Source organism: Bos taurus, chromosome 11 (genome assembly GCF_002263795.3).
Source record: "Bos taurus isolate L1 Dominette 01449 registration number 42190680 breed Hereford chromosome 11, ARS-UCD2.0, whole genome shotgun sequence".
NCBI lineage: Eukaryota > Metazoa > Chordata > Mammalia > Artiodactyla > Bovidae > Bos > Bos taurus.
This window is the reverse complement of record NC_037338.1, coordinates 2,892,067-2,918,945: the sequence shown is the minus strand read 5'-3', so window position 1 is coordinate 2,918,945 and position 26,879 is coordinate 2,892,067. Positions and strand designations below refer to the sequence as shown.

The 26,879-nt window shown below is 49.5% G+C and overlaps 1 protein-coding gene across 4 annotated transcripts in view; it reads left to right on the top strand.

The window, feature by feature from the left end:
* Nucleotides 1–26,879, top strand: part of FAM178B (family with sequence similarity 178 member B) — a 107,540-nt gene that overhangs the window by 19,502 nt on the left and 61,159 nt on the right. For all 4 annotated transcript variants that reach the window (XM_024999286.2, XM_024999285.2, XM_024999283.2 and 1 more), the window contains exons 7-8: nucleotides 9,296–9,401; nucleotides 13,268–13,352. In XM_024999286.2, coding sequence (XP_024855054.1) covers nucleotides 9,296–9,401; nucleotides 13,268–13,352 — 191 coding nt within the window. The remainder of the gene's footprint in view (nucleotides 1–9,295; nucleotides 9,402–13,267; nucleotides 13,353–26,879) is intronic.

The following is a 26,879-nucleotide window of genomic DNA, read 5'->3' as shown; positions in this document are numbered from 1 at the left end:
ACCGGCCACTTGGGAGATGAAGTTGAGACCACCTGACCGCTCCCCACCAGCCCATAAGGCACATGGAGGTTAGGGACACATTAGGACTTGAACACAAGAACCTTGTTCTCTTTTCCGGCTAGCCCATCTTATTTTATAACAGAAAAATAACAGTATTTTGATGTGTTTCCTTTAAAGCTTTTTATCGTGGAAAGTTTCAAACACACATAGAAGCAAAGGGTACCTATGCGTACCTACCAGTCAACATCAGTTACTGACTCAGAGCCAGTCTTGGTTCTTCCATACACCTGCCCACTCACCCTGTCCCCTCAAGATCATTTTTAAGCAAGTCCCAGACACATACAATTCCTTTAAGTCCTTCAATCTGGGTCTCTAAAATACTATCTTTAGACATAACTTCAATACACTATTACACTTAATATGTGTGTCTTAATATACACTTAATCAGTTCAGTTCAGTTGCTCAGTCTTTGTGACCCCATGAATCGCAGCACGCCAGGCGTCCCTGTCCATCACCAACTCCCGGAGTTCACTCAAACTCATGTCCACCGAATCAGTGATGCCATCCAGCCATCTCATCTTCTGTCGTCCACTTCTCCTCCTGCCCCCAATCCCTCCCAGCATCAGGGTCTTTTCCAATGAGTCAACTCTTCGCATGAGGTGGCCAAAGTACTGGAGTTTCAGCTTTAGCATCATTCCTTCCAAAGAAATCCCAGGGCTGATCTCCTTTAGAATGGACTGGTTGGATCTCCTTGCAGTCCAAGGGATTCAAGAGTCTTCTCCAACACCACAGTTCAAAAGCATCAATTCTTCGGCACTCAGCTTTCTTCACAGTCCAACTCTCACATCCATACATGACCACAGGAAAAACCATAACCTTGACTAGACAGACCTTTGTTGGCAAAGTAATGTCTCTGCTTTTGAATATGCTATCTAGATTGGTCATAACTTTTCTTCTAAGGAGTACATGTCTTTTAATTTCATGGCTGCAGTCACCATCTGCAGTGAATTTGGAGCCCAACAAATAAAGTCTGACACTGTTTCCACTGTTTCCCCATCTATTTCCCATGAAGTGATGGGACCAGATGCCATGATCTTCGTTTTCTGAATGTTGAGCTTTAAGCCAACTTTTTCAGTCTCCTCTTTCACCTTCATCAAGAGGCTTTTTAGTTCCTCTTCACTTTCTGCCATAAGGGTGGTGTCATCTGCATATCTGAGATTATTGATTTCTCCTGGCAATCTTGATTCCAGCTTGTGCTTCTTCCAGCCCAGCATTTCTCATGATGGACTCTGCATATAAGTTAAATAAGCAGGTGACAATATACAGCCTTGACAAACTCCTTTTCCTATTTGGAACCAGTCTGTTGTTCCATGTCCAGTTCTAACTGTTGCTTCCTGACCTGCATACAAATTTCTCAAGAGGCAAGTCAGGTGGTATGGTATTCCCATCTCTTTCAGAATTTTCCACAGTTTATTGTGATCCACACAGTCAAAGGCTTTGGCATAGTCAATAAAGCAGAAATAGATGTTTTTCTGGAACTCTCTTGCTTTTTTGATGATCCAGCGGATGTTGGCAGTTTGATCTCTGATTCCTCTGCCTTTTCTAAAACCAGCTTGAACGTCTGGAAGTTCACAGTTCACATATTGCTGAAGCTGGGCTTGGAGAATTTTGAGCATTACTTTACTAGCGTGTGAGTTGAGTGCAATTGTGCGATAGTTTGAGCATTCTTTGGCATTGCCTTTCTTTGGGATCGGAATGAAAACTGACCTTTTCCAGTCCTGTGGCCACTACTGAGTTTTCCAAATTTGCTGGCATATTGAGTGTAGCACTTTCACAGCATCATCTTTCAGGATTTGAAATAGCTCAACTGGAATTCCATCACCTCCACTAGCTTTGTTCGTAGTGATGCTTTCTAAGGCCCACTTGACTTCACATTCCAGGATGTCTGGCTCTAGGTGAGTGATCACACCATCATGATTATCTGGATTGTGAAGATCTTTTTTGTACAGTTCTTTTGTGTATTCTTGCCACCTCTTCTTAATGTCTTCTGTTAGGTCCATACCATTTTTGTCCTTTATCAAGCCCATCTTTGCATGAAATGTTCCCTTGGTATCTCTAATTTTCTTGAAGAGATCTCTAGTCTTTCCCATTCTTTTGTTTTCCTCTATTTCTTTGCATTGATTGCTGAGGAAGTCTTTCTTATTTCTTTCTTATATCGTCTTGCTAATCTTTGGAACTCTGCATTCAGATGCTTATATCTTTCCTTTTCTCCTTTGCTTTTCTCTTCTCTTCTTTTCACAGCTATTTGTAAGGCCTCCCCAGACAGCCATGTTGCTTTTTTGCATTTCTTTTCCATGGGGATGGTCTTGATCCCTGTCTTCTGTACAATGTCACGAACCTCATTCAATAGTTCATCAGGCGCTCTCTATCTATCAGATCTAGTCCCTTAAATCTATTTCCCACTTCCACTGTATAATCATAAGGGATTTGATTTAGGTCATACCTGAATGGTCTAGTGGTTTTCCCTACTTTGTTCAATTTAAGTCTGAATTTGGCAATAAGGAGTTCATGATCTGAGCCACAGTCAGCTCCTGGTCTTGTTTTTGTTGACTGTATAGAGCTTCTCCATCTTTGCACGTCTTAATATGATTAATATCGATCAGCATTCAGATTTCTGTGATTGCTAAGTGTTTTTTTTTTTATATGTTGTTGAAAGAAGAATCTAAATATAAGGCCCAGATGTTGCAATCAGACCAAGTAATGTTAATGTTGAAATAACACCTCACATGTCACTGATGCCCGACATATTTAACCATCTTCCTTTTTGTCGACATGCAGGTGGTTTCCAGCTTCCCCCTGATAGTAAACAGTGTGGTAGAGAGTATCCTTATACAGAAACATTTGTCAGCAGTTCTGGAATAAATCTCTGGATGTGATGTGAGATGACTGGGTCTTAGGGTATGAACAGTGGTAAAATTTCCCATTGCCAAATTGAAAATACATCTAGGGATTTCCCTGGTGGTCCAGTGGCTAAGACTCCAAGCTCTCAATGCAGGGGGCCCCGGGTTTGATCCCCGGTCAGGGAACTAGATCCCACATGTTGCAACTAAAGATCCTGCATGCCACAACTAAAGCCCAGGGCAGCCAAATAAATAAAGAGTTTTTTAAAAACAAATATATCTCATAAAGAGATGATGAAAAGGGGGCAGGGGAAGAAATGAAGGGAAAGAAGACAGATAGTGGAACCAGAGGAAGCACAGGGACAGAGAAGCGGCTGGACAGGGAGGACATAAGAGGGGGGAGGCAGGTGGCTTCCTGAGCTGTTTCTCCTCGGGATTTGGGGCCGATGGCAGATTTTCTGCCCCAGGCTGGATGGCGGGCAGGAAGTGTTTGACAGAGGAGATGGCCCGTGGAGTGGTGGCCTGGGATCAGAGCAGCTGTGCTTAATGGGGCCAGGTGGCCGGCCAGCCTCCTGGAGCGGAGAGTCCAGACCCTCCTCCCTCAAGTTTGCTAAGGAAGCAGAGCGGAGATGGGGCCTGGGGCCAGGAGTGTCTGTGCCCTGCCCGAGGCCAGGTCAGGGGACTCCTGCCAGGCACTGGGGAAGGGCCACTTCCTGAAGGTCGCCCTTTAGCCTGGGGGTCATTCTTTATTTCCTGTTTGTGCCAAAGACCTCAAGTCGAGACAGAGAGTGGGGATTACTAGCCATTCAATAATTAGCGTGTTGTGGGCAGCCGGAAATGTGAGGATGCAGGAAGAAGAAAAGGTTACTTCCTCTCTCAAAGAGCAGTATGGTTCGGTTTCTCACCTTTCAGAAAGTGAATCTCACTTTGTGAGATTTCAGGTGACTTTCAGTCTCTTCATTCGACTTCTCTGTATTTTCACACTTTGTGTAATCATTAGTGGTTTGGGGGGAGAATGAATACAGTTTTAAAAAATCACTTCTTGGGCTTGCATGGTGGCTCAGTGGTAAAGAGTCTGCCTACCAATGCAGGGGATGCAGGTTTGAGCCCTGGAAGTTCCCCTGGAGAAGGAAATGGCTACCGACTCCAGTGTTATCGCCTGGGAAATCCCATGGACAGAGGGGCCTAATGGGCTAGAGTCCATGGAGTTGCAAAGAATCGGACATGACTTAACGCTGAATGAACAAAAGGTATACAAAAGTAAAAAATCACTTTTTGAAGTAGATTCACCTCTGCTTGCTCTCTGGTGAAGAGGGATGTTATCTTTCTTTCCACTGTACACAGTGGGGAATGTTGGCACAGATTAAGCCAGCAGTTCGTCTCAGAGCAAGAGCAGGCAGTCTTGGTGTCTGACCCAGCCCTGGTCCTCCCGGGTTGGACCTACGCAGCTTTACGTGCGCCTCTCCTCCCTGAGTAGGGGAGCACGTCAAGGCTGTACATCGTCACCCTGCTTATTTAACTTATGTGCAGAGTCCATTATGAGAAACGCTGGGCTGGAAGAAGCACAAGCTGGAATCGAGATTGCCGGGAGAAATATCAGTGACCTCAGATATGCAGATGACACCACCCTTATGGCAGAAAGTGAAGAGGAACTAAAGAGCCTCTTTCAAGAGGAGAGTGAAAAAGCTGGTTTAAAGCTCAACATTCAGAAAACTAAGATCATGGTATCCGGTCCCCTTTCTTCATGGCAAATAGATGGGGAAACAGTGGAAACAGTGGCTGAGTTTATTTTGGGGGACTCCAAAATCACTGCAGATGGTGACTGCAGCCATGAAATTAAAAGACGCTTACTCCTTGGAAAGAAAGTTATGACCAACCTAGACAGCATATTAAAAAGCAGAGACATTACTTTGTCAACAAAGGTCCATCTAGTCAAGGCTATGGTTTTTCCAGTGGTCATGTATGGATGTGAGAGTTGAACTATAAAGAAAGCTGAGTGCCAAAGAATTGATGCTTTTGAACTGTGGTGTTGGAGAAGACTCTTGAGAGTCCCTTGGACTGCAAGGAGATCCAACCAGTCCATCCTAAAGGAAATCAGTCCTGGGTGTTCATTGGAAGAACTGGTGTTGAAGCTGAAACTCCAATACTTTGGCCACCTGATGCGAAGAGCTGACTTATTTGAAAAGAGCCTGATGCTGGAAAAGATTGAGGGCAGGAGAAGAAGGGGACGACAGAGGATGAGATGGCTGGATGGCATCACCGACTCAATGGATATGAGTTTGGGTGAACTCCGGGAGTTGGTGATGGACTGGGAGGCTTGGCGTGCAGCGGTTCATGGGGTTGCAAAGAGTCGGACACAACTGAGCGACTGAACTGAACTGAACTCCTCCCTGAACTGCAGCAGTAGGACCGGAGGTGCCTGGACCGTCCTCTCTCATTTGTCACCCTGCTGGACGTGTGACCTCAGGTCGCTTCCCCGAGACCAGAGTCACATGCTGCTGTGACAGAAGCTGGTACTGGGCGGGGGAGCGGAGGAGGAGGGTGGCTGAACTCTTTCCTCGTCCCCTGACAGCACTTCAGCGGGAAATCCAAGCCTTGTGACAGGGCCTAGAGCAGCTAGTGCCCCAGGGCAGCTCTAAGACAGGAACCAGCGCCTCGGGGGTAGAGCTTGCCCGCTGAAGCGCCTTGGGTCCTCCCTGTTCCCCACCCTCCCCCCAGTGTGTGTGGGGGTGTCAGGACCCACGTTTGTCCTCTGGGTGCACCTGCAGTTTGCAGTTTGTTCTCAGGACACTGGAAGTGCCACTGGGGACTTTCCTCAGCAATGGCCTCAGCTGGTGGGGGCGGCATGGGTCCGAGTTCAGTGATGTAAATGGTGCTCAGGCATCAGACCTCCCTGAGGCCCAGGCCCCAGCTCCTGTTTTGCCAAGACCTCCTTCTTGTCTTCCTGGCAGGCAGGGGAAGACCGGGTGAAATAAATCCAGCAATCCCAGAGCAGGGGCAGCATTCAGCCGCCCCACTGCATGCGCCTGCCCCCAAATCCAGAGCAAGTGAGAGTGGCCCTCCAGGCAGTTGCTAGGATCACTGATTTTTGTTTTTAATCTTTTTTACAAGATGATTTATGTATTTTGGGTTGTGCTGGGTCTTCGTTGCTGCACTCATGCTTTCTCCAGTTGCGGTGCTCAGGCTTCTGTTTGCGGTGGCTTCTCTTGCTGGGGAGCATGGGGCTCTAGGGCGCACAGGCTCAGCAGCTGTGGCGCGCGGCTTAGTTGCTGCGTGGCTCACGGCATCTTCCTGGACCAGAGAGTGAACCCGTGTCCCCTGCATCGGCAGGTGGATTCTTAACCCTTGGACCACAGGGAAGCCCTCGGCTCGCCAATCTTTAAACAAAGGAGGGGACAAGAAGAGCTACTGGGACCGCTACTGGTGGCTGGTCCCCCTTGGCGTCTCACTGAAGCTCTCATCTTAGTAGCCTGGCAAAGGCGCAGAAACTGATGCCCTATAAATAACGACACTTGGTGTTTACCTTTCTGCTGTCACTTGGGATTCCCGAGGCATTTAAAGACTTTCCCCCCTGGGGCTGCTGCCCGTAGACTAGACCAGAGATGGGGGCTGGGAGATCCTGAGTTGGGCCTTATCAGGAACACACAGTCCAAGCAGAAGATCAGAATTCCACCAGGAGCCCAGCATGCTGACTGAGGCTGGGGCCTTTGTTCTGTGCGATTCCCCCTTCTTGCTGATCCCCCCACCCCACACCCTGTCTTCCTTCCTTCCTTTTCCCATTGCCCTGTGGGCAAAGGCTGGGGATTAGCGCATTCTGACCATGGCCACTCCTTGTTGGGGTGGGGACCTCCCCTCCCTGGATCCTTAGGGCTGGCAGCTGGGGCTTCACGCCCAGCTGGGCCGGAGCTGCATCTGCCTCCAAGAGGAGGCTCTGCTCCTCCCTGCTCGCCGCATGGCATTCTGACATTCTCAGGATAACTTCCAGCCTTGGCGCTGGCTTTGCCACAGGCACGGGTGCCCGCTTGGACCCCGAGTCAGCATTCTCAGTTTGTGAACCTGCCAGGGATTTTTCTACATCTAACCTCAGTGGATTCCGTAACCCGCTCACCTTCTCCCCCTGGGGCCTCCCCACTTGCAGACCTCGGATCAGAGTGGTCTCTGCCTGCCAGGCCTCTCCCTGCCCTTCCACCAAGCAGGAGGTTCCTCCTGCCATCTCTCTGTCCTTCCCCTGAAGGGTGGCAGGGCTTGCGGTCCAGCCAAGGGAAGGCAGCAGTGCCCTTTCACTGAGCACACTCACAGGAGATTCCTCGCATCTCGTCTAGCTGAATTCTTTGACAGCCATTTGCTTCCAGGCATAGCTGAACCATGCCCTTTGCTGCCTAATCTCTGACCCCTGGTCCTACACACCAAGCCTAACTAAACAGCAGTGAACCCCAAGGCAGACTGATCCTTCCTCTGGCAGAAACCGCACTGCCAAGTGTGTAGCAGAAGGGAGACATCGTCAAGCAAGAGGCGTCTCTCTCTCTGAGCAGCAGTTGGAAATGTGTTGATCTGAGCCGGCAGGGGCTTGTAGAATCCATTCCCCTACAGAGAAGCTGGCGGGTGCCCCCTGAGCAGAATGCCAGAGCCAGCGTCTTCTTGGAGTCCCTGGAGCGCCGGCCTCCTTACACATGGCCCCCGGCCAGGCCCTGCCAATCTGTGAGGTCCTCCAGACGTGGCTGGCTTGGCTGTTGTCTGCGTTTGCGGGGCTGTGCATGAACCACACAGGCATTGCCGGGGTCAGCACATGAAGTGGCTGTGTGACTGGGCACATGGGGCAGAAGCGGTGTGTGCCAGCAGCCCTGGGGTATACACGTGTTTGTATGTACAAATAAAGGTCTGCTTTAGAACCGTCAGCTTCACAAACACAGGAACAAAGCTGCTTTCTCCTCTGAACTTAAATGATTTTGGGGGGGTGGTGGAGAAAAAGTACACACTTTGTAAATTGCCTGGATATACTCAAAGAGACAGCAACTTGGCTTGGAGGAGCATCTTTGTTTTGGAGCATTCTGTTCCTGGCAGATTAAAATATGATGTCCTTTTTAAAAGGAGGAGGAGGAGGGTGGGCCGGCCGAGGAAATTTCTATCTAGAGTCATGACTTTAAATGCCGTCCGAAATGTTGTTTGCCTGGATTTGGTTGTTAAAAAAAGAAAAATGGACATGAAGTTAACGGTTTCATTTATCTGGAATCCTTATTAATTGCTTTTAGGACATTATCTAGAAAGAGAGCAAAGAGGCATTCACCAGACTCAGAGAGAGTATTAGGTTGTTGTTATTCAGTCGCTAAGTTGTGTTGGACTCTGTGACTCCATGGACTTTAGCATGCCAATCTTCCCTGTCCTCTAGGGAGGATTCAACCCCAAACCCAACTTCCCCAGAATGCCAGGAGTACAGGAGGGGAGTGAAGTCCGGCACCTTCCACCAGAGGCCCGAAAATCACACAAAATACATCAACTCCTCGTTGTCGGGGATCTGGGGTCCCATGGGTCCAGGTGATCTCCCAGGGTGACAGTGAGCTCAAACCAGGGCTCCTCCCCTTGCCAGCAGCTCAGGGCAGAAGGGTGAGGCCTGATAGCTTGCCATGAAATCATGGCCCCAGAAGCACGGGGGTCCCCCTCCCGGGGTGCCCCTCCACCCCCGCTCCGCCCCCCGGTCAGGACCGTTGCTGTTCACATGGTTTCCTGAGACCCCCTCTGCCACCCTCAGTTATTTCCTTCCCCAGATCTCCCCGTCCTGGGCCCCTGCCTGTTCTTTTCCCGTCTTCTCAGGTGTCCCCTTTGTTTTGGAAAAACACAAGATGGGGCAGACATGCTCTGTGTAACCGGACCCAGACGCCCGCCCCACGCCGCCTGTCCTGCCCTGTAATCCTGTCCCCCGGCTGCAGCCGGGCTAAGAGGCGAGGCTCCCGGGCACGCTCCTCATCACAACCCAGACCCTTCTCAAAACTGGTCAGCACCTCAGTTTCCCCCTCCATCACGCAGGAAAACCAAACTGTTCTCCCCAGTCCTGTGTGTAAAACACTGAGAGGGGAATTTCCCTGGCCCTTCCACTGCCAGGCACCTGGGTTCTAGCCCTGGCGGGGAGACTAAGATGCTGCAAGCCTGGCAGGGCGCGGCCAAAAAAAAAAAGCAAAAGACATCGTGAGACGTGTTCGTGGGCAGCAGATGATTCTGAATGGCGCTGTGGGTTGTTTTCTGTTCCAGCAGCTGCCTGCACTGAGCGTCTTTGTCCACAGCAGTGACCGCTTCTAGTCCCGGAGAAGCTGAAATCCGGACGCCCCCGCTCAGCCTCGCTGAGAGGGTCACGGAGGAGGGTCGCCTCCCTGACCTCCCGCTCTGTCCTTTTGCCCCCGCAGGTCCTCGCCGGCCCGGCAGCTCACCTTCCTGCGCCAGGGCCTCCTGAGCAGCGTCTACTTGCCGGTGGGCGACCGCCCCATACCCCTGTTCCGGTGGCTGTTACAGGTGAGGACCGCGACTGCCGCTAGGTGGCGGGAGCGAGCCGGCCCAGCACCCGGGGAAGGGCCGCTGGCCGGCGGGGCGGGGCTCCCATCCCCCTCCTGCCCGTGGGGCTGCTGGGTTGGTCCTCGCTGAGGCTGGAGGAGGGAGGGAGACTTGTGGTGATGGAGTAAGGAACGTGCAGGCACCGGCCTGTACCTCACGCCGGGAACCCCCAGCGCGTATGCCTTGCAGAGTGTTGCCTCTCTGTGATTCCTGCTCAACAGGTGCTCCCATTGTGTGCAGGCCATTCTCCAGGCCCCGGGTCTGGGCCCTCGTCCCGTGGGCTGCGGTCTTGCAGGTGTGAGGGGCCCTCGTGGATATGGAGCTTGGGGTGCTCGCTGTGGAGTTGTGGGTCAGCTGGAAAAGCCTAGAACAGCTGTTCTGTCTTCACCTCCCTTTTTTCTGGTCACTGCCAGAACATTTTGCCTTGGTGGAACATTGCTTTCTGCCCTAGGCTCGGAACCTTCACACAGAGAAAGACAGCGAGGAGCAGCCAGCAGGGAAAGCCCAGGCACCAGCTGCTGGGATCTGTATGCAGGGCACGGGGATGAGGCCTTGGCCCCCACCCTGGACCATCTCTGCCGGGGACAGCAGGTCCCAAGCTCCAGCTGGTCTCATTCCTGCCAGTTGGAGCCTGGACCCGGGCTGTAAATTAGAGCCGCCATGCGGGGCGGATTATTCTTGGGACTCCTCAGCCTCGGCAGACTGGCTGCCTTCCAGAAACAGCCCTCCAGCTCTCCTTCCCACTGGGGTCCTTCCCCATTGCCCCTCCCTGCTGCTCCCCCAGGCTCCGGGCGACACAGGGGACACAGTGGCCATTCTTCCCTGTCCTGTCAGTGCAGCTTCTCTCTCCTTGCCCAGCACATGACAGACATAGAGCCAGTCTGAGATGCTGGCCACAGAGGGTTCTTGTGTGACACAAGGTGTGCACAAGCCCCGCCTGGTCTCTTCCCCAGCCTCTGTCGCCTGTGGGGGAGGGGCACGGCAGCAGAGGACCCCCAGCCCTGCTTTTCCACCCAGTACTGTGTGACGTGGGCCGTCATTTAACAGCGGCTCTGTCCGGAGAAGGCAATGGCACCCCACTCCAGTACTCTTTCCTGGAAAATCCCATGGATGGAGGAGCCTGGTAGGCTCCAAGGGGTCCACGAAGAGTCGGACACAACTGAGCGACTTCACTTTCACTTTTCAGTTTCATGCACTGGAGAAGGAAATGGCAACCCACTCTGATGTTCTTGCCTGGAGAATCCCAGGGACGGGGGAGCCTGGTGGGCTGCCGTCTATGGGGCTGCCGTCTATGGGGTCGCACAGAGTCAGACACAACTGAAGCGACTTAGCAGCAGCAGTAGCTGTGTCTCTCTCTCTCACTCCGTAAACTGGGCTCAGCAATCCCATGTGAAGGTCGAGTGGGGAACTCCCGTGGCCTGCCTTGTCCTTCTGGTCCCACCCGCTGCTCTGCCCAGGGCCTGGACACCATCAGGAAGGAATGATGTCAACCCGGAGGCCAGGCTCTCCATCTTCAGGAAGGAGAAACAAAAGCTGAAGCCAGATCCATGCAAGGGGTGCACTTGGCCTTGGGGGTGTCTTCTCGGGAGACCCCGCCCAACATCTTGTCTCTGGAGGGAAAGAGCGAGCAAGGTGCTGACCTCTCCCACTCACGTGACCACCCCGTAGGCCTTAGGGTGGGCTCTGACGCTTCACTCCCGAGGTTTAGGTTCTCTTGCCGCTTGGAACTTCTCTTCCCACAGCAGCAGCAGCACTTGTTCTCTCGCAGACCTTGGCTGAGGACTGGCTGCGTGCTGAGCTGCAAGGACAGAAAGATTCTGGCAGCGGTGACCCAGGTGTCCGTTGAGGGCTTCCCCAGTGGCGCAGTGGTGAGGAATCCACCTGCCAATGCAGAAGACCGGAGTTCCATCCCCAGGTTGGGAAGATCCTCTGGAAGAGGAGATGGCAACCCACTCCAGTATTCTTGCCTGGAGAATCCCCATGAACAGAGGAAACTGGTGGGCTACGGTCCATAGGGTCTCAAAGAGTCAGACACGACTGAGTGATTGACATGCACACACACATCCCAGGTAGACATGGCTCCCTGTACTTCACGCTGTTGATGAGGACTCCAGTTCAGAGAAGTGCAAATCCATGGGGGATCCCCGAAGGTGCTGGGGGCCTCCTGTGAAGCTGCAGGGGTGATTCGTGGGCTCCAAGGATAGGGACAGCACTGGGCCTCACAGGAGCTGGAATCACATTGGAGACAGGTCAGGATCCTAGGATAGACTTCGGCTTCTCTCTATGCCCCAGGCTCTCCGTGGTCAAATAAACCCCCAGGAAGAAGAGCCTAATTGGCCTATGAGGAGTTAAGGGACCACCCCCAAGCAAAGGCAGCTAGGGGAGCAGGGCCACAAGGCTGCTGGAGGCCGGCACACATACCTGGGATTAATTCTAGAGCCAGAGGTTGGGGAGTTAGACTTCTCCAACCCTGCTCCCTCAACTGCATCTCCAGAAGGGCCATCCTGAGTCCCCATGGGAACCAGTTCCTGGTGCCTGCCAGCCTCCCTGCTCCCAGGGCTTTGGCGGGGCGAACAGTGGGCACTGGGTGAGTGGGCTTCAGCCTTGGTGCATGCTCAGTGACCTCAGTCGTGTCTGACTCTTTGCGCCCCTATGGACTGTAGCCTACCAAGCTCCTCTGTCCGTGGGATTCTCTAGGCAAGAATACTGGAGTGCCATCCTCCAGGGAAATCTTCCCGACCCAGGAATCGAACCCATGTCTCCTGCACTGCAGGTTGATTCTTTACCAACTGAGCCACCTGGAAAGCTCAGGCTTCGGCTTTAGTGCTCACCAATTATGTAAGCTCGTCCTCAGAGCCCTAGAATGGACTTCTCAGGTGAGCCTCGGAGGCCAAAACCTGGAAGCATATGCCGTCACTGAATTCATGTTCTTGCTGGGGAGTGATTGTGTGTTTAGCTATGAAGAAGTTAGGAGAGGAAGAGGGAGGCAGAGTTCTGGTGTCTTAGATCTCTTGGAAGCAGACAACTGCACCTGTGAGGGAAGGAGGCAGCAGGCGAGGGCAGAGAGGGAAGCTGAGGAGCAAAACTAATGCAAGAGAGGTCACGGCTGGTCCTCGGCAGCAGGGCAGGGGGCCCTGGAACTGGGATTGCACTTTAGAGTTGTCCCAGTTGAGGCAAGGGTCCTGGCCTTTGAGCCCCTGCATTGGCCAGTTATCAGAGGAAGACTGCACTGGGAGGGGGGGTGTGTGCCCTTGAGTGATTTGAGTGAGAGACTCTCCTTAGACTCAGCTCTGGGCCCTCGGCCAACAGTTTTTCCCAGCCCTTGGGGATGGGAGCCCTGGTCCTGAAAGGTCTCTGCAGTCAGAGATCACCCATGCCTGTGAGATAAGGCGCTGAGCTGGAAGCCATGTGAGGCTCACGAAGAGGAGCCAACTTGACCTTGTCCAGCTTAGTTAGTGCTTCTGAGCTCCTTCTTTCCCTACACAGGTGCCTGCCCTGAGGGGCATGGCTGGGGCCTCAGGGCGTGAGCAGCGAAAGGAACAAGACTCCCACACAGGGCGGTGGACAGAGTAGGAGAAGTCAAGTCACCTAGACCTGGGATTGACTACTGGCTTTGCTCCTTACTTGCTGTGACCCTGGGGAAGTTGCTTGACCTCTCTGAGCTTAGTTTCATCATCTGCAAAGTGGCAGTAATGACAGTATCTTTCTACCATGTGGATTTGTAAGGATTAAATGGGACTTGTTTAATATGACGTAATAAAGGTTTACTACTGTTACTCCGTAGTGATGACCCAACTAATTTGTTTTTCTTTTTTTTCTCCTCCTAGCTGCTGACATGGCCTCCAGAAACTTCTTCGAGAGCCTTTGGTCTCCTGTGGGACCTCAGCCTGGACGGGCTCTTCCGTCAGTCCGGTTAGTGCCTGTCAGAAGTGCAGGGTGGCAGCTTGCACTCTGGGGGCCCAAGCTGGGGAGCCCACCCAGTGCCCAGCTGTCGGCGCCGCCCCCGCCCCGCCCCCAGTCCAGCATGTAGGCAGGTGCTGGTGGGGGTGTTGCATCACTGTGGGGACATGTAGACATCAGGCCCTCTTGGGCTCTGGCTCCAGCGTTAGGAAAAAGCTGAGCCAATAGGCTTCTTGCCACCTTATCTGGCCTCAGAATCACATCACAGGGGCCAAGTCCAGGCTGACTTCACAACCTTAGGATCCCAGAACATTCTGGAAGGGGGGTTCTCTGGATTTATGGGGACGGCTGGCCTCCAGTTTCTTACTGAGAGCGCCAGTTTGCTTGGGAGGGTTGCAGGAGCCTCTGCATTGAATCAGGGAAGCTCTCTGAGTTGGAGTCACCAAGGTGGGGGGTGGTTCTTGAAGCTGAGCCCCCAGCAGCAGCCCTCCTCAGTTCCCAGGGCATCTGCAGAGCCCCGAAGTTTGGACCGGGCTGGGGGAAGAGCCTTGAGTCTGTACCTCGGTCCTGACATGTAAGGCGTACACTTAGTCGTTTTTATACTCCTAAGATGTTCAGAGTGCACAGACGCAATTAATTTCCCCTTTAGTGACTGCACCTTTCCCCGCCTGTCATCATTTGGTGCCTGAACCTAGACAGTTTGGCACCAAAAAATATCAAATAACCTATTGAAAGTTGCTTACGGCAGACAGGGAGACCCACTGGTGTCCAGACCTTGCCCACCAGCTGCAGTCCACCCACACTCCCACTAAACACAGGAGCACCGAGCTCTGAAGGCCGAGGTTATAGACCCACGTCGTGCCGTTAACCAACCCCCACCCCACCCTACCCCCAGCGGCCACCAGGCCTTTGGATTTCTGCCTCTGTGCCTCCCCTCCTGGAGGAGTTGGCTGAGCTAGGGGCCATCTGTCAGATGAGAGCATTCCAGACTCCTCCGGCTCCCCCACGCCCCACCCCCACGCCTGGGACCCCTCTCACTGAGGTCCTCTGAATAGCGCCAGTCTCAGCCTCCTCTGCCTTTACATAACCTCTGCCCCTGCAGTCCCGGCTGCCCTTTCGAGCCCCTGGGGCCGCCTCTGCGGCTGGCCTGCCCTTTGGGGCAACAGAGGCCTCCCTTGTCCCACTCTTCTCCTCCAGGCAGTGGTATGTGTCCCCTCAGAGACACAGAGGCAGAGGGGGCGTCCCATTCCTCTCTGTTTCTTGGCCACATTGTCCCTGATTCGCCCTGTTGGGAGGGGGTGGGGCCAGGAACGGCTTCCTCCGTCCCAGTCTCAGCTCAGCTGGGAGGGCCCCCTCCACTGCAGAGCAGTTCTCCTGGCATCGTGTGTAGGGTGTGGGGTGGGAGATGTCTTTTTCCCTTCTCTTGGAATAGAGACTGGCCCCCAGAATCCCATGCCCAAGGTCAAGATCTTGATTGATTTGGGCAAAGGTCTGGTTCACAAAAAAACTGAAAGCAGGGACTGGAGCAGTTATCAGTACCCCTGCCACCCCCTCCCCCCGAGCGTGTTCACAACAGCGAACTCCCCAGGTGGCGCTAGTGGTAAAGAACCCACCTGCCAACGCCAGAGACAGAAGAGACACGGGCTTGAACCCTGGGTCAAGAAGATCCCTTGGAGGAGGTTAGGGCAACTCACTGCAGTATTCTTGCCTGGAGAATCCCATAGACAGAGGAGCCTGGTGGGCTACAGTCTATGGGGTCGCAAAGAATCGGACAGGACTGAGGTGACTAAGCACGCCCGCATGCATGCACATTCACAGCAGCATTACTATAGCCCAACAGAGGAAGTGACCCAAAGCCCAAACGTCCACATGCGTGGATAAGCAAAATGTGGCCTGTACGTGCAGCAGAGTGTTAATCAGCCTTAAAAAGGAAGGCGATTCCATCACATGCTATGACGTGGATGAACCTGAGGACATTATGCTAAGTGAGAAAAAGCAATCACACACAAAAGAACAAATATTGTAGGACTTCTCTGATGTGAAGTACCTAGAGTAGTCAAATCCATAGAGACAGAAAATAGAATAGTGGTTACCAGGGCCTGGGGGGAGGGAGACTGGAAGGGTTAGTATTTCCTGGGTATGGAATTTCAGTTTGGGAGGATGAGAAAGTTCTGCAAATGGGTAGTGATGAAGGTTGCAGAACAATGGGAATGTACTTAACACTACTGAACTGTGCACTTGAGAATGCCTAAGATGGTACTTTTTGTATTACCTGTTTTTTACATAATTTTGAAAAACAAAAGGCCAATTACAGAGTCAAGAGTCAGGTGCCAGGAGAGAATCTACCAAGAGCTGGAACTGAAAATCAACTGCCAGTTCAGGAAGCATTCGTACGGTTAAATTAGACCCAGTTCAGTTCAGTTCAGTTGCTCAGTCGTGTCCGACTCTTTGCGACCCCATGAATCGCAGCTCTCCAGGCGTCCCTGTCCATCACCATCTCCTGGAGTTCACTCAAACTCACGTCCATCGAGTCAGTGATGCCATCCAGCCATCTCATCCTCTGTCGTCTCCTTTTCCTCCTGCCCCCAATCCCTCCCAGCATCAGAGTCTTTTTCAATGAGTCAACTCTTCGCATGAGGTGGCCAAAGTCTTGGAGTTTCAGCTTTAGCATCGTTTCCTTCCAAAGAACACCCAGGGTTGATCTCCTTCAGAATGGACTGGTTGGATCTCCTTGTAGTCCAAGGGACTCTCAAGAGTCTTCTCCAACACCACAGTTCAAAAGCATCAATTCTTTGGCACTCAGCTTTCTTCACAGTCCAACTCTCACATCCATACATGACCACTGGAAAAACCATAGCCTTGACTAGACGGACCTTTGTTGGCAAAGTAATGTCTCTGCTTTTGAATATGTTATCTAGGTTGGTCATAACTTTTCTTCCAAGGAGTAAGCATCTTTTAATTTCATGGCTGTAGTCACCATCTGCGGTGATTTTGGAGCCCAAAAAAAGAAAGTCTGACACTGTTTCCACTGTTGCCCCATCTATTTGCCATGAAGTGATGGGACCAGATGTGATGATCTTCGTTTTCTGAATGTTGAGCTTTAAGCCAACTTTTACAGTCTCCTCTTTCACCTTCATCAAGAGGCTCTTTAGTTCCTCTTCACTTTCTGCCATAAGGGTGGTGTCATCTGCATATCTGAGATTATTGATTTCTTCTGGCAATCTTGATTCCAGCTTGTGCTTCTTCCAGCCCAGCATTTCTCATGATGTACTCTGCATATAAGTTAAATAAGCAGGGTTACAGTATACAGCCTGACATACTCCTTTTCCTATTTGGAACCAGTCTGTTGTTCCATGTCCAGTTCTAACTGTTGCTTCCTGACCTGCATACAGGTTTCTCAGGCTTGATGCAAAAGGAAATTGTGCTTCTCAGAGTTGTCGGCACCATGAGGTGCTCTGAGTGTCCTTGTCCCCTGTGGGGGAGCTGCCCTCTGAGGTCTTTGGGTCTGTGGTGGGGATGTGAACTTTCAAGTTGCCTAGCCTTTTCTTGTAAAGCAGGGGATTTGTATGTGTGTAAATATCTACTTTTTCCTGGAATTTGTGGTTGACCAGAAGTTCTTCCCAAATTATCCTGGGAAAGGTCTTGTACAATTGCCTTCATCCCCGTATGCTTCCTAAGGGACAAGTCCGGGCCTCTGGCAGGACCTGGGATCCAGGCTTCAGAGGTGACTGTCATGGGTATGCCCAGGTGACTAGGGCTGAGGGCTGAGAAGAATTCGCTAGACTGTTGGAATAAGGTGGGAATCGTCTTCCTAGATTAAGAAGCAACACATAGCACCTGATGAACTTGGAGAGTGGGATATTCTGGAGCGCCTACATTCTTACTGGCAGGAGTGTTTGTTCATTTATTCAGCAAACAGACCTTGAGTGCCTCCCATATATATGCAGGGACTTCACCAGAGAGCAGGAGATACAGGGAAGAATAAGGCATGGTTTCCGCTGACAGTCAAGTGGGAGGGGATTAAATGTCCAATTACAATAGGAGACAGAAAGGAGGGAGAGATTGAACTGCGGCAAAATTACTTCTAGTTGGATGGGGTTGGGGTGAGGAGGTGGGAATCGGGAAGTGCTTTGTAGAAGAGGGAGCGGTTGATGGATCCATCTCTCAACAGATGTGTAGGGCAGGGATTGCAAACTTTGTTGCAGTGGGGACCAAGTGAGATCAGTAACTAGAGAGCTCCTGCCCTCTCTAAAGAGGCTGGCAGGTACCATGTTGCCAGATCTCTCCATTTTCAAGAGAAGCTGTGTCTTCCTTGGGATGTGCTCAGACTAAGTAACAGGTGTCCAGTTAAGAGCCATTTATCATCTCACATGACAGGAAATCCAGAACCAGGTTGTTCCATAGGATGTTCAACAGATTTATGCTCTCAGGGCTCTGGTTTAGCTTGTGTCCCGCTTCTCACCACTCCCCCTCAAGGTTGCAAAATGGCTGTTATTGCTCCAAGCATCATCATGTTCTCACAAGACATCAGTATTCAAGGCAGAAAGGACAAGGGTGAAGGGTAAGAGGTCATAGCTTCTTGTACTTTTTTCTCTCTTTTTGTCAGGACATTCTTTCCATTTTGTTTCATTACACAGAACTGGATCACAGGCTTTAGAGGACCCTTTCCCTGTATTCTGATTACCAACGCCCTTTGAACATGGACTAGGTCTGAAGAATTTTCAACGTCGTGAGTCCTACACCTCCAGGATAGAGTACAGCAGATTCACTTTTTCCAGCCTCCTTGCAAATGTTTGAATTTTTAGTTTTGGAATTTCCATTTAGTCCTTTGTTGTTTCTTTTTTAATAGTTTATGTTTCTCTACTGGGATTTCTTATTTGTTCATTTAATATGAGCATATTTTCATTTACCACCTTGAGCATACTTCTAACAGCTGTTTTAAAATCTTTGTCTGCAGTTCTGACACCTGAAGCATCTAATTCATTACATGGAAAATTAAATAGGGAAGTGAGTGTTTACTGAGAATGAGTCGAGAAATCGTACTGGATAAATATTAAACCCTGGGAGTCTCAGGGCCTTTTGCGCTCAATCTCTTTATAGGATATATTTCAGAACTGTTTACGTTCACCTGCTGACTGCAGCGTGGCTTCCCTGCCTAACCTAGAACACTCACAGGGCCATGCAGGTGAGGTGTCCTGGAGCTTAAGCTCCATGAACTTTAAGGTCAGTTGGTTTCTGACATATAATAACACTGTTTTCTGCTAATAGAGCCAGAGCCTTTTGCTGTTGCTGTGACTCAGAGCTCCAGTAGCCACCCTGGGCCATTATCTACAAAGATAAATGGATGACACGGTTCCTCCGCTGGGGGTGGGCCACTGTCCCTGAGCAGACACAAGGTGAAACTGGAGTTCCCTTTCTTGGGAAGAAGGGAAGCCTGGCACTTGGATTGACAGCCAACAGAATCTGTTGTAGCCAGACTACGCGTGTTTATGTGCAGTCTCCCGGTGGTAACAAATTCAGTTAAAAAAACGAAACCCAGAAAACCCCCACTGTGAGCCCATCTGCAGACTATATTCGACTGAAGGTGGAACATAGTTCTACTGTTTGCAGCCTTGGGCATAGCCCTGGCTGAGGAGAGATGGGAGCAGCAGGCATGAAGACGAGGAAGTGGGAAGAGTAGGCCGAGTAGGAGAGAAGACTGGACGTTTGGGGCCATCTCTTGGAGGACAGTGGGGACCATTGCAGGCATCATGAAGCTTTATTAACATTTGGCAAGACCAGGACAGGTGGTGGTTGCCGTTGTTATTTAGATACAGTTCATGTGCCATATAATTCACCCTTTTAAAGTGTATGATTCAGTATGATTCAGAGTTGTTCAGCCACCACCACTGTCTAATTCCGGAACACTTTCATCACCCCCAGGAGAGACCTCGTGTATCAGCAGTCACCCCTCACTCCCCTGCAGCCCCTAATGCATTCTGTCCCGACGGGCTTGCTTATCCCAGACACTTCATGTACGTGAAATGACATAATATGGGACCTTTTGTGCCTGCTTCTTTTACTTGGCGTGATGTTTTCAAGGTTCATGCATGTTGTAGCATATAGTAGTACTTTATTCCTTTTATGGATGAATAATATTCCATTTTATGGATATACTGCATTTTATCCATTCATCAGTTGATGGACTATTGGGTTATTTCCACTTTGAGGCCATTGTGAATAACGCTACTGTGACAGGTAAAGAATCTGCCTGCAATGCAGGAGACACAGGAGATGCAGTTTGATCCCTGGGTAGGGAAGATCCTCTGAAGGAGGCAGTGGCAACCCACTCCAGTATTCTTGCCTGAAAAATCCCATGGACAGAGGAGCCTGGCGGGCCACAGGCCATGGGATCGCGGAGGGTCAGACACAACTGAGCGACTAAGCACCCATGAACATTCCCACACAAGTGTATGGGGACATATGCTTTTAGTTCTCCCCGGTATATGCTTAATAGTGGAATTGCTGGCTAATTGGGTGACTCTGTTCAACTTTTTGAAGGACTGCAAAACCATTTTCTAACGGGCTGCGTCATTTTACTTTCCTACCAGAAATATATGAGGGTTCCGGTTTCTTCACATCCTTGCCAACATCTGTTATGTCCATCTGTTGATAGGAGTCATACTAGTGGGTATGAAGTGGTATCTCATCGTGGTTTGGGTTGCATTTCTCTAATGACTAAGGATGTGGAGCACCTGCTCTTGTACTTGTTGGCCGTTTCGTATCTTCTTAGAGGAGGTATCTATTCGTTTGCTTCACTCGTTTTTTTGATTGGATTGTTTGTATTTTTCTGTTGAGTTGCAGGAGTTCTTTATATACGCTGGATACTAGACCCCTCCCTGATAGCTCAGCTGGTAAAAGAGTACTCCTGCAATGCGGGAGATCTGGGTTCAATTCCTGGGTTGGGAAGATCCCCTGAAGAAGGGAAAGGCAACCCACTCCAGTATTCTGGCCTGGAGAATTCCATGGACTGTATAGTCCATAGAGTTGCAAAGAGTCAGATGTGACTGAGCAGCTTTCACTTTCACTTACAGGATATGTGATTTGCAAATATTTTCCCCCATCTTGTGGGTTACCTTTTCACTGTTTTGCTGGTGGCCTTTGATGCACAAAAGTTTTTAATTTTGATAAAATCTAATTTAGCTCTGTTTTCTATTGTTATCTATGCTTTTGATGTCAAACAAGATAGCATTGCTTTGTCTAAGGTCATGAAGGTGTCCTGTTATGTTTTACTCTGAGGATTCTGTAGCTGTAGCCTTTCTATTTAGGCCTTTGATTCATTTTGAGTTGATTTTTGTATACAGTGTGAGATAGGGGTCCAGCTTCAGTCTTTTTCATGTGGAAATGCTCTTGTCCCAGGATAATTTATTGAAAGACTGTGCTTTCCCACAGTGAGTTATCTGGGCACCTTTGTTGAAAATCAGTAAATCAGTTAACCATGGATATATGAGTCTATTTCTGACTCTCAGTTCTAGTCCATTGAGATATATATATGTCCTAATGCCAGTGCCACAAATTCTTGATTATCATCAGTTCAGTTGCTCAGTCATGTCTGACTCTTTGTGACCCCATGGACTGCAGCACGCCAGGCTTCCCTGTCCGTCACCAACTCCTGGAGTTTGCTCAAACTCATGTCCATTGAGTCGGTGATGTCATCCAACCACCTCATCCTCTGTCATCCCCTTCTCGGCCTTCATAGTTGTAGTCAGTTTTGAAATTGAGAAGTGTGAGTTCTCCAGCTTCATTCTTTTCAAAATCATTTTAGCTATTCTGGGTCACTTGTATTTCCATATTAATTTTAGGATTAACCCACTCCAGTATTCTTGACTGGAAAATCTCACGGATGGAGCCTGGTAGGCTACAGTCCATGGGGTCACAGAGTCGGACACGACTGAGCCACTTCACTTCATGACCTAGTTTAAATAAAAATTAAAAAAAATAATAATAATTTTAGGATTGGCTAATCAACCAGCAAATTTGGAAAACTCAGCAATGGCCACAGGACTGGAAAAGGTCAGTTTTCATTCCAGTCCCAAAGAAAGGCAATGCCAAAGAATGCTCAAACTACCGCACAGTTGCACTCATATCACACGCTAGTAAAGTAATGCTCAAAATTCCCCAAGCCAGGCTTCAGCAATACGTGAACCGTGAACTTCCAGATGTTCAAGCTGGATTTAGAAAAGGCAGAGGAACCAGAAACCAAGTTGCCAACATCCGCTGGATCATGGAAAAAGCAAGAGAGTTCCAGAAAAACATCTATTTCTGCTTTATTGACTATGCCAAAGCCTTTGACTGTGTGGATCACAATAAACTGTGGAAAATTCTGAAAGAGATGGGGAATACCAGACCACCTGACCTGCCTCTTGAGAAACCTGTATGCAGGTGAGGAAGCAACAGTTAGAACTGGACATGGAACAACAGACTGGTTCCAAATAGGAAAAGGAGTATGTCAGGGCTGTATACTGTCACCCTGCTTATTTAACTTATATGCAGAGTACATCATGAGAAACGCTGGGCTGGAGGAAGCACAAGCTGGAATCAAGATTGCTGGGAGAAATATCAATAACCTCAGATATGCAGATGACACCACCCTTATGGCAGAAAGTGAAGAGGATCTAAAAAGCCTCTTGAAGAAAGTGAAAGAGGAGAGTGAAAAAGTTGGCATAAAGCTCAACATTCAGAAAACGAGGATCATCGCATCTGGTCCCATCACTTCATGGGAAATAGATGGGGAAACAGTGGAAACAGTGTCAGACTTTATTTGTTGGGCTCCAAAATCACTGCAGATGGTGACTGCAGCCATGAAATTAAAAGGCGCTTACTCCTTGGAAGGAAAGTTATGACCAACCTAGACAGCATATTAAAAAGCAGCGATATTGCTTTGCCAACAAAGGTCCGTCTAATCAAGGCTATGGTTTTTCCAGTGGTCATGTATGGATGTGAGAGTTGGACTGTGAAGAAAGCTGAGCACCGAAGAATTGATGCTTTTGAACTGTGGTGTTGGAGAAGACTCTTGAGAGTCCCTTGGACTGCAAGGAGATCCAACCAGTCCATCCTAAAGGACACCAGTCCTTGGAAGGACTGATGCTGAGGCTGAAACTCCAATACTTTGACCACCTCATGCAAAGAGTTGACTCATTGGAAAAGACCCTGATGCTGGGAGGGATTGGGGGCAGGAGGAGAAGGGGACGACAGAGGATGAGATGGCTGGATGGCATCACTGACTCGATGTACATGAGTTTGAGTGAACCCTGGGAGTTGGTGATGGACACGGAGGCCTGGAGCGCTGAGATTCATGGGGTCACAAAGAGTCGGACATGACTGAGTGACTGAACTGAACTGAACTGAATCAACCTCTCCCAAAAATGACAACTGGGTTTTCCATAGTGATTGTGTTGAAGCTATAAATTACTTTGAGAGTTACTACCATCTTAATAATATTGAGTCTTCTAATCTATGAACATGGGCTATCTCTCCATTTCTCTAGATCTTCTTTCATTTCTTTTTAAGAATGTATTGTAGTTTTTGGTATACAAGTCTTGCACTTCTTTTTGTTAAATTTATTCCTACTACTTTCTTCTTTTTGATATTATCATAAGTGGGACTTTTTTCTTCATTTTCTTTTCAGATAATTCCTTGCTAGTGTGTAGAAATACAACAGAGTATTTCTGTATTGACCTTATATCCTGCAACCTTGCTGAACTTGTTTATTAACACTAACAGTTTTTTTTTTTTTTTTTTAATGGCAGAGTTTGATTTTGAAAGCAAACATGTTCTTGTGCAACTAATTGCTTGTGAGAAATGACCTCATGTTTCTGTAACAAACATGCTTCAGCCGTGCCCATGTAGGACTGGCCAGTAACCCAGGGCAGTCACACTGAGTAGGCAGCAGTGCCTGGAGAAGAGGAGCTCGTCAGTGAGGTCAAAACACTGGACAAGAAGTAAAACACGTGTAGCTTCTTTCCCATTAGTTTTCAAGATGGTGTGGTTCATTCTGACCTACTCCTTCCATTCCCTGCCAGCTTCTATGATAGCTGTGTAGGAGGGAGAGGATATATCAGAATAAAGCGACTCTGGCCAGGACATTCTCTGGATATTTTTTTCAGTGGGTGTGACATTTAGCTTTCAGAAGAAATTTGTTTTCATGAGCAGTGTCTTGGGAAGCTGTGTCCTGCCTCCCTTGATCGCCATGCTTTTTCCCTCTGTCGCCAGAGCTCCAGGATTGTAGTCACTGGAACTTTGGGGCTCTCTTGGACGTGCCCCGTTTTGTGGGTGACTTTCTTTTCTGTCATTGCTTGCATCCTCTCTCCTTCCTCCTTTTCAACCCTCCTTCCTTCCTGCCTCCCAGATAATATCTACAGGATTACTTCTTATAAGAAAAATAACAGGGACTTCCCTGGTGGTCCAGTGGCTAAGACTCCGCAGCACTCCCAATACAGGGGGCCCTGGGTTCAATCCCTGGTCGAGTAACTAGATCCCACATGCCCCCAACTAAGAGTTTGCATGCCGCCACTAAAGATCTCAAATGCCCCGATGAAGCTCAGAAGACTCCGAGTGCTGTAACTAAGTTCCAGCTCAGCTAAATAAATGATTTAAAAAAAAAAGAATAATGCCAAAAGATGACCAATAATCTTAGTAGCCCGGAACCTGTTTTTATTTTCTCAGAAGTGGTCTACGCATCAAGCTCAGAACATTCCAATAGGACAAGAGAAAGGTATTTGAAAAGCGAATGCCAGCTCTCCACCCATTCCCCACAGCCCGCTCCTCTCCTCATAATCAATAGCTTCTTGTAATGATTTTCAGGAGCGGAATTAATGCACAATCCACTTAGTGTGTGTTCTTGTATTTATGGGTTTATTTACACCATCTTTCTTCTGTCACGTGGACATTTATCTACAGTTGCCTCCCATGGAGAGTTAATCTTATAAGAGTTTCCCTGCTCTCTCCCGGATGTCAGGAGAGGCGACAGGCCACACGGCACAAGTCAGGGTTTTCTCCAGAGTGGGGGAAGATGAAACAGCCCCCCCTACCCCTGGGTGTGAAAAGAAAACATCAACACTTAACATTTACATTTTAACTCATCTTTTTAAAGACAGTTTTGTTGAGGCATAATTGACATACCTTAACCTATATGCATTCAGCGTGTGCAACTTACACACAAAACACAAACATAGACCCATAAAACTCACCACGATCAAAATAATAATGTCCGTTGTCCCGGGCCCTTAAGCTTTCTGGTGCCTCCTTGTCATTAATGCATCCCTCTCCCCTTTTACACCTAGGAAACGATCAATCTACTTTCTGTCCCCAGATCAGCTTGCATTTCCTACTCCTGCATGCGTGCTAAGTCGCTTCTGTCGTGTCCGACTCTCTGCGACCCATGGACCATAGCCCGCCAGGCTTCTCTGTCCATGGGATTCTCCAGGCATTTTCTATAGTTTTATATAAGTGGGACCATGCAGTGGGCACTTTTTTGTCTTGCTTCTTTAGTCGCTTTGAGATGCACCAACAGCGCTGTGTGTATCATAGTTTCCTCCAGTCAGCAGCTTTGTGGTGTCCTTTGTGGGGCAGCACCACGGTGTGTTCATCCAGTCACCTCTTGGTGGACATTTCGGTTGCTTTCAGTTTAGGAGCTATTAAAGTGGATATAAACGTTCTCATGTAGGTCTTTGTGTGGGCCCTTAGGGTAAGCATGTATGCGTGCGTAGCCCGGGTCCTACGGTAGATGTGTGTTCAAGCTGTTCAGACAGCACTGCCCCACTTTTCTCTAAAGCTCTCATGCAGTCTCCCCCAGCCGTGCTCCAGTTGCTCCCCATCTTCCCCACCACTCGGTTTAGTCAGTCCTTTTAAGAGGTATGCAGTGGTAGCTCATTGCAGTTTAATTTGCCTTTCCCTAAAGCCTGATGATCTTTGCATTGCCTCACTTGCCATCTGTATGTCTTCTTTGGGCTCCCCTTGGTATACCCTTCTTTGGGCTTTGGGTGGGGAGGCCGTGCAGCAGGTCCGGGCCACCTCAGGACCCAGGCGGAGTTCGGCGGTCAGGCACCAAGTCCTCACCTGAGCGGCAGGTGCCGAGCACGGAGCACTGTCCTCAGCGTCAGTAGTGCGGTGTGGAGAAGACTCTGAGAGTCCCCTGGACTGCAAGGAGACGAAAGCAGTCCATCCTAAAGGAAACCAACCCTGGGTGTTCACTGGAAGGGCTGATGCTGAAGCTGCAGCTCCAATACTTTGGCCACCTGATGTGAAGAGCCAACTCATTGGAAAAGACCCTGATGCTGGGAAAGATTGAAGGCAGGAGGAAGGGGACAACAGAGGATGAGATGGTTGGATGGCAACACCAACTTAATGAACATGAATTTGAGCAAATTCCAGGAGATAGTAAAGGAGAGGGAAGCCTGGCATGCCGCAGTCCATGGGGTCGCAAAGAGTCAAATACAACTTAGGGACTAAACAATAAGTAATTACATATATGAAGCACCTGGTGTACAGTGGACATTCAGAATGACAGCTAGTATCAAAACAAAATATAGGAAGTTCCCTGGCCATCCAGTGGTTGAGACTCCAAGCTGCCAATGCAGGGGTTCAGTCCTTGGTGAGGAACTAAGATCCCACATGCCGTGCAGCACAGCCAAAATAAAAAAAATTTTAATGTATTTCTTTATGAATCAGAGATCATTAGATAGACCGCAGGAACTGAGCAGCACGAATGTTCTAAATACTCTCTGTACTTCCTTTTAATTTCTGCAGCTTTTTATTTTGGCCATTTATCTCTCACCCTATTCTCGGATGGCTGGGTTTTGTTTTTCTTTTTTCTGTTTTCTCACATTTTTAAGCAGTCAAAAACTTCTTAGTCTCTAGATCCAGTTGACACTGTCTGCTTTTTGCTGGCTTATAAGGAGTTGTCCTCACTTCACCTGCTCTGCCTGCCACGGTGGGCCGGGCAGTCTCCAGGTACGGGGCTGGCGGGGGGCGGGGGGGTGGGAAGCAGTCCATTCAGAGCCTCCTGGAGCTGAGTGAAGGCCTAGCCTGTGCACAGCTGCCCCTGGGGCTCCCCGCAGCCTTGTTACTCATGGATCACACACACACAGGGAGCACGTCTGTACTGGGTCCAGGGCCCGCTCTGCATTGCTATGTGGGTGCCCTTTATTCCTAAATTTCTCAGGGCAGCTGCCCCATCCCCGGGCCAAGAGAGACAGGCCAGGATCCAGTTCTTTTTTAAAGACTTTTTTTTGTTTCATGTGGACCATTTTTTTAAAGTTTTATTCAATTTGTTACAATATTGCTTCAGGCACCTGTGATCTTAGCTCACCGACCAGGGATTGAACCCACACCTCCTTGTATTCGAAGGTGAAGTCTTAACCACTTGGCCACCAGGGAAGGGCCTAGGGATCCAGTTCTATGGGCCCAGCTGCACTAAATCTCCATCCTAACCCTGATGGTGCTGCAAGAGTGTCATGTAGACCCAAATGGGCAGGAAGACACTTTGAGGACCACTCAGGA